General features: G+C 46.7%; 1 protein-coding gene across 3 annotated transcripts in view; it reads right to left on the minus strand.

Annotated features, from left to right (window-relative positions):
* LOC139535736 (calmodulin-binding transcription activator 1-like) overlaps nt 1-15,231 on the minus strand; it is a 113,769-nt gene that overhangs the window by 96,063 nt on the left and 2,475 nt on the right. For all 3 annotated transcript variants that reach the window (XM_071335489.1, XM_071335487.1, XM_071335488.1), the window contains exons 2-3: nt 6,700-6,795; nt 2,720-2,823 (exon numbers count right to left, since the gene is read on the minus strand). In XM_071335489.1, the coding sequence (XP_071191590.1) occupies nt 2,720-2,823; nt 6,700-6,795 (200 nt within the window). The remainder of the gene's footprint in view (nt 1-2,719; nt 2,824-6,699; nt 6,796-15,231) is intronic.

The raw sequence follows: 15,231 nt of genomic DNA on the forward strand, positions 1-15,231 counted from the left end.
ACCAAAGTAACAAAGCCTACCATCAGTAACACACTACGCCGCCAGGGACTCAAATCCTGCAGTGCCAGACGTGTCCCCCCGCTTAAGCCAGTACATGTCCAGGCCCGTCTGAAGTTTGCTAGAGAGCATTTGGATGATCCAGAAGAAGATTGGGAGAATGTCATATGGTCAGATGAAACCAAAATAGAACTTTTTGGTAAAAACTCAACTCGTCGTGTTTGGTGGACAAAGAATGCTGAGTTGCATCCAAAGAACACCATACCTACTGTGAAGCATGGGGGTGGAGTGGTTGAAAAACAAGTTTTAATGACTCCAACCTAAGTGTATGTAAACTTCCGACTTCAACTGTATGTGCAAAAGTACTATCTCACAACTCGATGAAACCTTCACTCTTGCGCAGACATTTAGAAACAAAACATGGCCATTTGAAAAATAAGCCACAGGAGTTTTTTGATTGAGAATTAAGACAACTTGTGAGTAGTAAGACATATAAAAGCAACAGATACCATCAATAAGAATGGTCTAGAAGCGTCTTATATGGTGAGCTACCGAGTGTCTAGGACAAGCAAGCCCCATACTATTGTGGAGGACTTAATTCTTCCTGCTGCCGCGGATAAGGCTGGGAAAATGCTGGAGGAAAAGGACAACAAAAAAAACTATACAGACAATGCCTTCATCAAACAACACTGTTTCACGACACATCAGTGACATGGCAGGAGATGTTTTGAAGCAATTACTGCTTCGCATACAAGCTAGTGAATTCTATGTGTTACAATTGGATGAGTCAACATACGTGGCGGGCCTGGCACAGCTCCTGGTATTACGTTTATGGGGGGTCAATTAAAGAAGACATCCTCTTCTGCAAACCACTGGAAACTAGGACAACAGGAGAGGATATTTTTAAAGTACTGGACAGCTTTGTGACATCAAACGGACTTTGGTGGTCAAGATATGTTGATATCTGTACTGATGGCGCAAAAGCTGGGTTGACAGGGAGACATAGTAAAGTGGTAACGTGCGTGCAACAGTTGCTCCCGACGCCACTTGGGTAGACTGCAGCATCCACCAAGAGGCTCTTGCTGCCAAGGGAATGCCTGACAGCTTGAAAGACGTTTTGGACACTACAGTGAAAATGGTTATCTTTGTTAAAGCAAGGCGTGTATTTTCGTGTATTTTCTGCACTATGCAATGATATGGGCAGCGACCATGTAACGCTTTAACAACATACAGAAGTGCGCTGTTATCAACGGGCAAAGTATTTACTTTTTTTTTTAATAAATTGAGAGACAAGCTTAAAGTTTTCTATAATAACCATAGTTTTCACTTGTCTGACTGCTTGCATGATGACAAGTTTCTCACACAACTGGCCTATCTGGGTGATGTTTTTTCTCAACTGAATGATCTGAATCTTGGATTACAGGGACTCTCCGCAACTATATTCAATGTGCTGGACAAAATTGAGGCTATGATTAAGAAGTTGGATCTCTTCTCTGTCTGCATTATAATGGACACACAGGTCTTTCCATCATTGTATGATTTTTTGTGTGCAAATTAACTCAAGCTTACTAACAATGTCAAATGTGATATTGCGAAACACCTGAGTGAGTTAGGTGCTCAATTACGCAGGTACTTTCCCAAAAACAGATAACACAAACAACTGGATTTGTTATCCCTTTCATGCCCTGCCTCCAGTCCACTTACCGATATCTGAACAAGAGAGCCTCATCGAAATTGCAACAAGCGGTTCTGTGAAAATTGAATTTAATCAAAAGCCACAGCCAGATTTTTGGATTGGGCTGCGCTCAGAGTATCCTGCTTTGGCAAATCACAATGTTAAGACTCTCTCTGATACAACCCAACTTTTTAAAATGTAACTAGGCAATTCAGATAAGAACACATTCTTATTTACAATGACAGCCTACCCCGGACGACACTGGGCCAATTGTGCGCTGCACTATGGGACTCCCAATCAAGGCCAGATGTGATGCAGCCTGGATTCAAACCAGGTACTGCAGTGACCCCTCTCGCACTGAGACGCAGTGTCTTAGACCACTGTACCACTCGGAGCCCAAACATTGCAGACTTATGTGCATCCTTTCAAGCACACCCTTCTCATTAACCTGTGGTGAGTCATTTACAATTTTCGATGAACAAATAAAGTTTCATACGTAAGATGGCTAAATAAAGAGCAAAATTACTGATTATTATTATATTATTATTTGTGCCCTGGTCCTATATGAGCTCTTTGTCACTTCCCCAAGAGCCGGGTTGTGACAAAAACTCACACTCATTCTAATGTTTAATACATTTATCGTATAGTGTGTGTGTGGCAGGCTTATAATGATGGCAAAAATCAACATTTGAGAGTGTGCTGACCCTGGTGCTAGAGGTGATAAGCAGCTGGAGGTTGAATGTTTGAAGGGGTACGGGACTATAAAAAGTTTGGGAACCACTGTCCTAAATCAATAACACACACGCCTCAGTCTCTATCCACAATCAAAACAGAAATAATAGCAAACCACAAGTTGGCCCAGCACAATAGTTTTCTTCAGAACTACACATGTGGAAACCCATCCACTGGAATAGTGAAGGGAGATGCTAACCTATGGAAGAGGCTAGAGGTCACCACACTAAAACACTGCTACACAGAGGCCCTAATCCATCCAAGTCCATGGACTAGGCACAACCTACTATTGGGTCCTCCTAAGTGCTCTCTCACCTCATTGGTGTTCCAGCGGTGGCGCTCCTTGGGCAGAGAGGAACATTTGGGCAAACACTCCAACAGCTTCTTAGGTAGGTAGATCTTCAACTGGCCAGGCTCACCTAGAGAGACAGAGACAGAGAGAGAGAGAGAGAGAGAGAGAGAGAGAGAGACAGACAGACAGACAGACAGACAGACAGACAGACAGACAGACAGACAGACAGACAGACAGACAGACAGACAGACAGACAGACAGACAGACAGACAGACAGACAGACAGACAGACAGACAGGTTATTGACTGAGTTTGAGTGAAAGACCTCTGTTTAACCCAGGAGACGTGAGACTCCTGAACATGCTCATGCACACACGCTGACACAACGTGTGTATGTGTGTGAGAGAGAGAGGGGGGGTATAGATAGATAGTGATAGAGACAGTGAGAGTGTGTTCAGGCACGTATGCTCACCCTAATCAATTATGCATTTATTAATAGAAGCCCTGAGAAGACAGAATTTCAAACAGCTGAATGGCGCTGGCTTAGGTAAAGCCTAATTTCTTATTTAGCAGCACTCCGGACTCACTGCTATGAATGCCAATCAGTGTTTAAATCCTCTCCTCCACACACACACACACATCCCACCTAGTGTCCCCGATGTTCCGACCACTGATCAGAGGAATTCTCATCAGGGCCCTGCCTTTGAAATGCACTAAAAAACCCACATGAAACCGGCGATCAAACACACCCACCATATGCATGCAAGCACACACACTCATACATCTCATGTGTGTGGTTGTGTGCGTGTGGACCACCTAAGTTAATATCTCCCTTGGGACTTTCCAGAAAGATCCTACCACCAACAAATTCCCATGGCAATCCCAGACACACACTTCCATCTGAACAGCATCTTTACAGGTACCTATATATAAGAATCAAATATGCTACAAATGAACGTCCAGCACACTGCACATTTCCCATCCATTAGTTGATTAATATTTTACCTTCTAAAACTGTCATTTCCACATGTATTACTGAAAAAACCCAATACCCCTGTGAGGCTGTCAGTTAATTATAAAACTTTCCAGAGTAAAGAACGCTCAAATGCAACTCTTACAGCAGCATACCCCCCTGCATCCCTCCCACTGCTGGCGTGCCTCTGAATCTAAGCAGGGTTGGTCCTAGTCAGTCCTTGGATGGGAGACTAGATGCCGCTGGAAGTGGTGTTAGAGGACCAGTAGGAGGCACTCTTTTCTCTGGTCAAAAAAGTATCCCAGGGCAGTGATTGGGGACATTGCCCTGTGTAGGGTGCTGTCTTTTGGATGGGACGTTCAACGGTGTCCTGACTCTGTGGTCACTAAAGATCCCATGGCACTTATTGTAAGAGTAGGGGTGTTAAATAAATACAAATATTTCTTCCAGTACTGAGGAGAAATGTAATATGTCCCCCTTTTCTAAATAAAATGAATGTGAAAGAAAGGCTCATTGCACAGAAACTAGATAGAGGGAGATAGAGGGGAAGGAAGAAGAGAGAGGGGGAGATATAGGGGAGAGAGGGAAGGAGGGAGAGGAGGGGAAGAGTTTGGGGTAGATGTGCGTGCAAAAAGAGGCAGAGAAATGGGGAAGGAAGGAAAAGACAGGGAGAGAGGAGATTAAGAAGAAGGGTGGATGAGGAGAGGGATAGAGGGATGGGCGTGCATGCTAATTCATGGTTCTGCTGATAAACCTTTCCTCAAGTCATCCTCAGCTGGGATGCCACAACAGAGAGAATGCTGGGACATGAGGAATTGTTGGTATGACCGATCGATCAACCAAACAATTCAAGAAAATTAATCATTCATCCTCCATGCCCAAGCCTTCCCCTCTGATTCTCAAACCAACAACCTTAGCCTCCCTTTCTGCTCCTCCCCCTGTCCCTCACCATTCCTCTTTCCTCCCCAGTCCCTCCCCCGCTCCATCTGTCCCTGACCTCTCTCTCTCTGTCTCTCCTGTCCCTGTCTGTCTCTCTGTCCTCTCCTGTCCCTGTCTCTCTGTCCTCTCAGGTCTCTTTGTCCTCTCCTGTCTCTGTCCTCTCATGTCCCTGGGCTCTGGTGTTTCTCTGTCTCTCTGTCCTCTCCTGTCTCTGTCGCTCTGTCCTCTCCCGTCTCTGTCGCTCTGTCACCTCCTGTCTCTGTCGTTCTGTCCTCTCCTGTCTCTGTCGTTCTGTCCTCTCCTGTCTCTTTTGCTCTGTCCTCTCCTGTCTCTGTCCTCTCCTGTCTCTGTCTCTTTGTCCTCTCCTGTCTCTGTCCTCTCATGTCCCTGGGCTCTGGTGTGTCTCTGTCTCTCTGTCCTCTCCTGTCTCTGTCGCTCTGTCCTCTCCCGTCTCTGTCGCTCTGTCACCTCCTGTCTCTGTCGTTCTGTCCTCTCCTGTCTCTGTCGTTCTGTCCTCTCCTGTCTCTTTTGCTCTGTCCTCTCCTGTCTCTGTCCTCTCCTGTCTCTGTCTCTCTGTCCTCTCAGGTCTCTTTGTCCTCTCCTGTCTCTGTCCTCTCATGTCCCTGGGCTCTGGTGTGTCTCTGTCTCTCTGTCCTCTCCTGTCTCTGTCCTCTCCTGTCTCTGTCTCTCTGTCCTCTCTGGTCTCTTTGTCCTCTCCTGTCTCTGTCCCGTTGTCCTCTCATGTCCCTGGGCTCTGGTGTGTCTCTGTCTCTGTCTCTCTGTCCTCTCCTGTCATTGTTTCTCTGCCCTCTCCTCTCATTGTCTCTCTGACCTCTCCTGTCTCTCTGTCCTCTCCTGTCTCTGTCGCTCTGTCCTCTCCTGTCTCTGTCACTCTGTCTTCTCCTGTTGCTCTGTCCTCTCCTGTCTCTGTTGCTCTGTCCTCTCCTGTCTCTGTCGCTCTGTCCTCTCCCGTCTCTGTCGCTCTGTCACCTCCTGTCTCTGTCGCTCTGTCCTCTCCTGTCTCTGTCGTTCTGTCCTCTCCTGTCTCTGTCCTTTCCTGTCCCTGTTGTATCTCAGGACAGATCAGGAGAGCAGACAAGGAGAGTACAAACACACAGTACAAATCAATAACCTCCCCACAAAAACCGTTTCTGGGCATCCTCTCAAACACACACACTAGGATGGCTGTCCTGTTCTAGGATCAATAACCAATCAAAGCACTCATCACCTTTATAGCTCCCCTTAACACTACAGATATTCCCGGCCCTCACCCCGTGTGTGTACACACACACACTCACACACTCTCTCTCTCTCTCTCTCTCTCTCACAAACATGCAGACACACAAATAGACATACAATCACACACCAAACTAGAACAAGAACTAGAAACACACACACACACACAAACACACACAAAAACACCTTTGATCGCCCTGTCTCTCTCTCATACATCTCAGTTCAAGCCAGCTCTTTCTTAACCAGCCACGGTCTGTTTCTCCCAGCACCAGTAACACTGATCCATGCCGTATGGATAGATAGTGCTCTGTGCATTGATTAGGCATGACAATGAGCTTCTGCTCCTAAAATAAGCTCTGTGTGTGTGAGTGCGCACACACACACTGCTCTGCGTCGGCACGCATGAATAAACATGATCTGTAACAGAGCTGAATGAGAATGAGACTCACTTTAGAGTGTGTGTGTGTGTGTGCGTGTTAATGTGCATGTGTGTGAGTGTGTGCATGTGTGTATTATCTGTAACAGAGTAATCTCAGTTAACCCAGAACTAAAATCTCTGATAATTTGGTCAGATGCTTGATTAGGATCTGGGAGTGACGAAAAACCAAGACCTAGAACTAATGCTGCTTGTTATCTCATGCATCCCATAGGATAGTGACAGATTCTACAGTACCAGTTACGTTTATGTACAGTACATCTGTCCACAAGAGGTTCGTAACAGAGCTGATGAGAATAAGGCCTCGGCTGCCAGCTTGTTTAGCCAGAAGGCTTTTCAACACACAGTCACCTCGTCCTACAAAAAGCAGCACACGTCTGTTGGGTCCTGTGATGCCGTGTTTGAGTGTGTTTGCCTTACCGTTGGTGTCAGTGTCATCACTCTTGGGAGGGGCATGTCCTGTGTATCCCACGGCGATTCTAATCATCCGCTCTGGATTCCTTATCCTTTTCAACCCTACAGAGACAGAGACAGAGACAGAGACAGAGACAGAGACAGAGAGAGAGAGAGACAGAGACAGAGACAGAGACAGAGAGAGAGAGAGACAGAGAGACAGAGAGACAGAGAGACAGAGAGACAGAGAGACAGAGAGACAGAGAGACAGAGAGACAGAGAGATAGATAGATAGATAGATAGATAGATAGATAGATAGATAGATAGATAGATAGATAGATAGGATGAAGAGAAGAAAGAATGAGAAATTGGGCAGAATATTCCTATTATTACAAACTCCATCCATACTAGAGGAGTGACCATTGGCTTCAACAACTTCTACTTCTGCTTTGTTTTCATCTCTTAATTTCCCTGTTTCCCTGGTCACCGTTGCTATGATACAGACTTACTACAGTAAGAAGTGGTCATATTATGGTCGAGTTAGTGACATCCATTCTTCCATTCAAACAGTAAGAGCAGCCATCTTCTAATTTATAGCTTGATCTACACTGAGTGTACAAAACATTAGGAACCTGCTCTTTCCATGACATAGATTGACCAGGTGAATCAAGGTGAAAGCTATAATCCCTTATTGATGTCACCTGTTAAATCCACTTCAATCAGCGTAGATGAAGGGGAGGAGACAGGTTAAAGAATGATTTTTAAGCCTCGAGACATGGATTATGTATTTGTGCAATTCAGAGGGTGAATGGGCAAGACAAAAGATTGAAGTGCCTTTGAATGGGGCGTGGTAGTAGGTACCAGGCGCACCGGTTTGAGTGTGTCAAGAACTGCAATGCTGCTGGGTTTTTCACACTCAACAGTTTCCCGTGTTTATCAAGAATGGTCCACCACCCAACGAACATCCAGCCAACTTGACACAACTGTGGGAAGCATTGGAGTCAACATGGGCGGGCATCTCTGTGGAACACTTTCAACACCTTGTACTCCATGCCCGACAAATTGAGGCTGTTCTGAGGGTTAAAGGGAGGGTGCAACTCAATATTAGGAAGGTGTTCCTAATGTTTTGTACACTCAGTGTATATTGCAGTAGCATCCTCGCTTTACATAAGTCAGATAGTAGAGCAACAAGACATTGCTAGTGGCTTTCAGGCATCCAAGGATGAGCCTGCCTGCCTGCATGCCTGCCTGCGTGCGTGCATGTAGCGAGGTGGGGGTACTCCATGTTTATGTGCCTGTGGGCTCCTCCTCTCTGATCTGCTGGAGTTTCTCTACGCAACGGGACTCTCAACCCACGGCCTCCATAAAGCCTGTAGCTATGTATGCTACGTATGTTTGTGAGTGTGTCTGTCTGCATTTATGTTTGTCCCCCTCTATGTCTGTGTGTTTGTCTGTCTGCCTGTCCTACAATCAGGCTTCTAGCGACCCCATTGAAGATAAAGCCCGTTGTAAAATACATTCTGGATATGAATGTCATTCTCTTCAAGGTGATGTATCCTGAATAAGTACACAAAAGGTAGAAATATGTAATATCCTTCTTTTGTCTATTATTGGGTGTTATTCTAAAGACTGGCTATTATTGTAGTGAGCTCTGTCCCTAAATAAGACCACATTTGGTTGGTCCAGACCAGGGCAAATCTGAAACAATCATAGAGTTTGGACATCACAGTACGGCACAGTAGAGCAAAGTGCAGTAGAGTACAGTAAAGTAGATATGTTCAGTTAAGTAGAGTACAGTACAATATACTGTACTTACTCTAGTGTGCTTTACTGCACTGTACTGTTCTCTACTGTGCTCCACTGTACTGTTCTCTACTGTGCTCCACTGTACTGTTCTCTACTGTGCTCCACTGTACTGTTCTCTACTGTGCTCCACTGTACTGTTCTCTACTGTGCTCCACTGTACTGTTCTCTACTGTGCTCCACTGTACTGTTCTCTACTGTGCTCCACTGTACTGTTCTCTACTGTGCTCCACTGTACTGTTCTCTACTGTGCTCCACTGTACTGTGCTGTGCAAACTTGTGAAACATAGACCACTATGACTGGTTCAGATTTGGTCCGGTCAGGGCGGACTGAACAAATGTCAACTACTTTTCAACGTCCATGGACGTCCAGTGTCGGTCGGTGCTCAGTGGGTGAGGATGCTGGTTATGGTAAATGGAAAGGGAATAGCTGGTAGGTGGAGGCTGCTGAGGGGAGGACGGCTCATAATCATGGCTGGAACGGAGCAAATAGAATGGCATCAAACACATGGAAACCATGTGTTTGATTTATTTGATACCATTCCAACCATTACCACGAGCCCGTCATCCACAATTAAGGTGCCACCAACCTCATATGGTGTCATGGTAGGGTTCAGTAAGAGCCAGGAGAGGTGACATTAACGGGAGAGAGAGAGAGAGAGAGAGGGAGAGTGAGATGGAGGGTTTGTCCAGACTATTTTCACAGTCTGTCTTTGACGCCCAGACGACAGAAAGAAAAAAAAACAGTTATGAGCTGAACATAACAGTATGCCAGTGGAAGGGAGAACAGTAGCAGGGGAACCAACTGTGGTTTGTGACTATTATGATTTCCCATTGTAGCCAATACAATTGCAGTAATTCCGTTACCAATTTGGTAACAGAATTATGAGTTTTAACCACTTAAGAATTCAAAAACAAACACTAACTAATTGGTAGGTCTACCACTATTTGTTACTTCTGTTACGCCCTGACTTTAGTTATATTTGTTTTCTTTATTTTTTGGTTAGGTCAGGGTGTGACAAGGGAGGTTTGTTTAGTTTTTGTATTGTCTAGGGGTTTTTGTCTTGTCTAGGGTTTTTGTTTATCTATGGGGATTTTGTATGGTCTAGGGGTTTGTAAGTTTATGGTGGCCTGAATTGGTTCACAATCAGAGACAGCTGTTTCTCGTTGTCTCTGATTGGGGAGCCTATTTAGGTTGCCATTTTCCATGTTGGTTTTGTGGGTAGTTGTTCTCTGTTTTGTGTGAGTACCTGACAGAACTGTTGCGTTTTGTTCCGCTTTTGTTTTTTGTGTTCAGTGTTCAGGTTATAATAAACATCATGAACACGTACCACGCTGCGCTTTGGTCTAATCCTTCTTCCTCAGACGAACATCGTTAAAGAACTACCCACCACCAACGGACCAAGCAGCGTGGTATGGAGGAGCAGAGGGTTCAGGACTCCTGGACTTGGGAGGAGATATTGGACGGTAAGGGACCCTGGAGACAGGCTGGGGAATATCGCTGCCCGAAAGAAGAGCTGGAGGCGGCGATATGAGGCAAGGCAGCGTAGCAGGCACGAGAGGCAGCCCCCAAATTCTTTTTTTGGGGGGCACACGGGGAGATTGGCGGAGTCAGGCGATAGACCTGAGCCAACTCCCCGTGCTTACCGGAAGCAGCGTAGTACTGGTCAGGCACCGTGTTATGCGATGAACCGCACGGTGTCGCCAGTGCGTGCTCATAGCCCGGAGCGCTATAGGCCAGCCCCCCGCAAGTGCCATGCGAGAGTAGGCATCCAGCCAGGGCGGATTGTGCCAGCTCAGCGTGTTTGGTCTCCGGTGCGCAGTTTCGGCCCAGGGTATCCTGCGCCGGCTCTGCGTACTGTGTCTCCGGGGCGCTGGGAGGGTGCTGTTCGTCCTATGCCTGCGCTCCGCCCGTGCCGGGCGAAAGTGGGCATTGAGCCTAATGGAGAGGTGCGAGCGGTAAGCACCAGATCTCCAGTGCTCCCCCACAGCCCGGTTCGACCTGTGCCTGCACTCTGGAGAGGCCGGGCTAAAGTGGGCATTCAGCCTGGAGGAGTGGTGCCAAGGCTGCGCACCAGAGCTCCAGTGCTCCCCCACAGCCCGGTTCATCCGGTGCCTCCTCTACGCACCAGGCCTCCTGTAGGTCTCCCCAGCCTGGTGGGCCCTGTGGCAGCCCCACGCACCAGGCTGTCTCTGCGTCTCCTCCCTCCAGAGTCTTCCTCCAGTCCGGACCCTCCAGAGTCTTCCTCCAGTCCGCACCCTCCAGAGTCTTCCTCCAGTCCGGACCCTCCAGAGTCTTCCTCCAGTCCGGACCCTCCAGAGTCTTCCTCCTGTCCGGAGCCGCCAGAGTCTTCCTCCTGTCCGGAGCCGCCAGAGTCTTCCTCCTGTCCGGAGCCGCCAGAGTCGCCCTCCTGTCCGGAGCCGCCAGAGTCGCCCTCCTGTCCGGGGCCCGCTGCAAGGGTCCCCAGTCCGGGGTCGGCGGCGAGGGTCCCTGCTCCAGAGGCGCCACCGAAGTGGGCCAAGACTAAGGTGGAGCGGGGTCCACGTCCCGCGCCAGAGCCGCCACCGCAGATAGATGCCCACCCAGACCCTCCCCTATATTTTTAGGTTTTGGGGGGGGGGTACTGTCATGCCCTGACTTTAGTTATATTTGTTTTCTTTATTTTTTGGTTAGGTCAGGGTGTCACAAGTGTGGTTTGTTTAGTTTTTGTATTGTCTAGGGTTTATATTGTCTTGTATTGTCTTCTAGGTTTATGGTGGCCTGAATTGGTTCCCAATCAGAGACAGCTGTTTCTCGTTGTCTCTGATTGGGGAACCTATTTAGGTTGCCATTTACCATGTTGGTTTTGTGGGTAGTTGTTTTCTGTTTTGTGTGATTAACTGACAGAACTGTTGCATTTTGTTCCACCTTTGTTTTTGTTTCAGTGTTCAGGTTATAATAAACATCATGAACACGTACCACGCTGCGCTTTGGTCTAATCCTTCTTCCTCAGACGAACATCGTGACAACTTCTGTGAGTTGTCACAAAGATATGTAGGTTTTTGGTAACAGAATCACAAGACAACATATCTTAAACTTACAGCAGGCAAATTATTTCTCCAAAACTAAATATAAGTGTTGATATTAGTTGGCAGGGGTCTTTACTTCAATATTGTGTTTTTATGTATTTCTAATACATTCTATATACAAAAGTATGTGGATATCTTTTCAAACAAATAATCAAATTTTATTTACCATATGCGCCGAATAGAACAGGTGTAGACCTTACAGTGAAATGCTTACTTACAAGGCCTTAACCAACAATGCAGTTCAAGAAATAGGGTTAAGAAAATATTTACTAAATAAAGTAAAAAGTAACAAAATAACAATAACAAGGCTATATACAGGGGGTACCGCTACCAGGTCAATGTGCGGGGGTACAGGTTAGTCGAGATCAATTGTACATGTAGGTAGGGGTAAAGTGACTGTCCTTAGGAAGCTTGGCCCCAGTAATGTACTGGACCGTACGCACTACCTGCTGTAGTGCCTTATGGTCGGATGCCGAGCAGTTGCCATACAAGGCGGTGATGCAACCGGTCAAGATGTTCTCGATGGTGCAGCTGTTAAACTTTTGACGTTCTGGGGACCCATGCCAAATCTTTTCAGTTTCCTGAGGGGGAAAAGATGTTGTCGTTCCCTCTTCACGACTGTCTTGGTGTGTTTGGACCATGATAGTTTGTTGGGGATGTGGACACCAAGGAACTTGAAACTCTTGACCAATGTGAGTGCTACGGGGCGGTAATTTAGGCAGGTTACCTTCGCTTTCTTGGGCACAGGGACTATGGGGGTCTGCTTGAAACATGTAGGTATTACGTACTCAGTCATGGAGAGGTTGAAAATGTCAGTGAAAACACTTTCCAGTTGTTCCGCGCATGCTCTGAGTACTCGTCCTGGTAATCCGTCTGCCGGGCCTTTTGAAAGTTGACCTGTTTAAAGGTCTTGCTCACAGAGTGTGATCACACAGTCGTCCGGAACAGCTGGTGCACTCATGCAGGCTGGGTTTCCCTTTGTTGTCCGTAATAGTTTGCAAGCCCTGCCCCGACGAGTGTCAGAGCCGGTGTTGTAGGATTCAATCTTAGTCTTGTATTGATGCTTTACATGTTTGATGGTTCGTCTGAGGGCATAGCGGGATTTTTTATAAGTGTCCGGATTAGTGTCCTGCTCCTTGAAAGCGGCAGCTCTAGCCTTTAGCTCGGTGTGGATGTTGCCTGTAATCCATGGATTCTGGTTGGGATATGTATGAATGGTCACTGTGGGGACAACATCGTTGATGCACTTATTGACAAAGCCGGTGACTGAGGTGGTATACAGCTTATCATGAGTTACTCTGCCTCATGCGAGCAATAAATTGTGACTTCCTTAATATTAGACATCGCGCACCAGCTGTTATTGACAAATAGACACACACCACCACCCCTCGTCTTACCAGATGTAGTTGTTCTGTCCTGCCGATGCACGGAAAACCGAGCCAAGTGTACAGTATATTATCCGTGTCGTCGTTCAGCCACGACTTGGTGAAACATAGGATACTACAGTTTTTAATGTCCCGTAGTTAGGATCATCTCGAACGGAGATCATCCAGTTTAATCTCCAGTGATTGCACTTTGGCCCTTAGAACGGATGGTAGAGGCGGGTTACCCACTTGCCGACGAATTCTCGCAAGGCACCCTGATCTCCGCCCCTGTATTTGCGTCTTTTTTTCACGCGAATGACAGGGATTTGGGCCTGGATGAATCCCGGAACATATTCCAGTCTGTGCTAGCAAAACAGTCCTGTAGCGTAGCATACACATCATCTGACCACTTCCGTATTGAGCGAGTCACTGGTACTTCCTGCTTTAGTTTTTGCTTGTAAGCAGGAATCAGGAGAATACAGTATAATTATGGTCAGATTTGCCAAATGGAGGTGGAAGGAGAGCTTTGTAAGCGTCTCTGTGTGTGGAGTAAAGGTGGTCTAGAGTTATTTTTCCTCTGGTTGCACGTGACATGCTGGTAAAAATGAGGTAAAACAGATTTAAGTTTGCCTGCATTAAAGTCTCCGACCACTAGGAGCGCAGCTTCTGGATGAGCATTTTCTTGTTTGCTTATGGCCTTATACAGCTCGTTGAGTGCTATTTTAGTGCCAGCATCGGTTTTTGGTGGTAAATAGACGGCTACGAAAAATATAGATGAAAACTCTCTTGGTAGATAGTGATTGCACGTTGGCCATTAGAACGGATGGTAGAGGCGGGTTACCCACTTGCCGACGAATTCTCACAAGGCACCCTGATCTTCGCCCCCTGTATTTGCATATTTTTTTCTCGCGAATGAAGGGGATTTGGGCCTGGTCTTGGAGAAGCGGTATATCCTTTGCGTCGGACTCATTAAAGGAAAAATCTTCGTCCAGTTCGAGGTGAGTAATCGCTGTTCTGATGTCCAGAAGTTATTTTCGGTCATAAGAGACAGTAGCAGCAACATTATGTACAAAATAAGTTACAAACAATGTGAAAAAACGCACAAAATAGCACAGTTGGTTAGGAGCCCATAAAACGGCAACCATCCCCTGGCACCATTATTAAGTTCAAATTAGTGGATTCTTCAATTTCAGCCACAGCTGTTGCTGACAGGCGTATAAAATCAAGCACATAGCCATGCAATCTCCATAGACAAACATTGGCAGTAGAATGGCCTTACTCAGTGACTTTCAATGTGGCACCGTCATAGGATGCCACCTTTCCAACATGTCAGTTCGTCAAATTTCTTCCCTGCTAGAGCTGCCCCGGTCAACTGTAAATGCTGTTATTGTGAAGTGGAAACGTTTAGGAGCAACAACATCTCAGCCGCAAAGTGGTAGGCCACAGAAGCTCACAGAATGGGACCACCGAGTGCTGAAGAGCATAGCGCGTAAACATTGTCTGTCCTCGGTTGCAACATTCATTACTGAGTTCTAAACTGCCTCTGGAAGCAACATCAGCCCAAGTACTGTTCGTCGGCAGCTTCATGAAATGGGTTTCCATGGCCAAGCAGCCGCACACAAAACAAAGTTTGCCATACGCAATGCTAAGCATCGGCTGGAGTGGTGTAAAGCTTGCCGCCATTGGACTCTGAAGCAGTGGAAATACGTTCTCTGGAGTGATGAATCACGCTTCCCCATCTTGCAGTCCGACGAACTAATCTGGGTTTGGCGGATGACAGGAGAACTCTACCTGCCCGAATGCATAGTGCCAACTGTAAAGTTTGGCGGAGGAGGAATAATGGTCTGGGGCTGTTTTTCATGGTTCAGGTTAGGCCCCGTAGTTCTACTGGAGGGAAAATCTTAACGCTACAGCATACAATGACATTCTAAACAATTCTGTGCTTCCAATTTTCAGGCAACAGTTTGGGAAGGCCCTTTCCTGTTTCAGCATGACAATGCCTCCATGCAAAAAGCAAGGTCCATTCACAAATTATTTGTCAAGATTGGTGTGGAAGAACTTGACTGGCCTACACAGAGCCCTGACCTCAACCCCATCGAACACCGTTGGGATGAATTGGATTGCAGACTGCGAGCCAGGCCTAATTGCATCAGTGCCCGACCTCACTAATGCTCTTGTGGCTGAATGGAATCAAGTCTCCGCAGCAATGTTCCAACATCTAGTGGAAAGCCTTCCCAGAAGAGTGGAGGCTGTTATAGCAGCAAAGGGGGCACCAACTCCAATTTAATGCCCATGATTTTGGAATGAGATGTTCGATGAGCAG

Source organism: Salvelinus alpinus, chromosome 12 (assembly GCF_045679555.1).
Source record: "Salvelinus alpinus chromosome 12, SLU_Salpinus.1, whole genome shotgun sequence".
In the NCBI taxonomy this organism is placed as follows: Eukaryota; Metazoa; Chordata; class Actinopteri; order Salmoniformes; family Salmonidae; genus Salvelinus; species Salvelinus alpinus.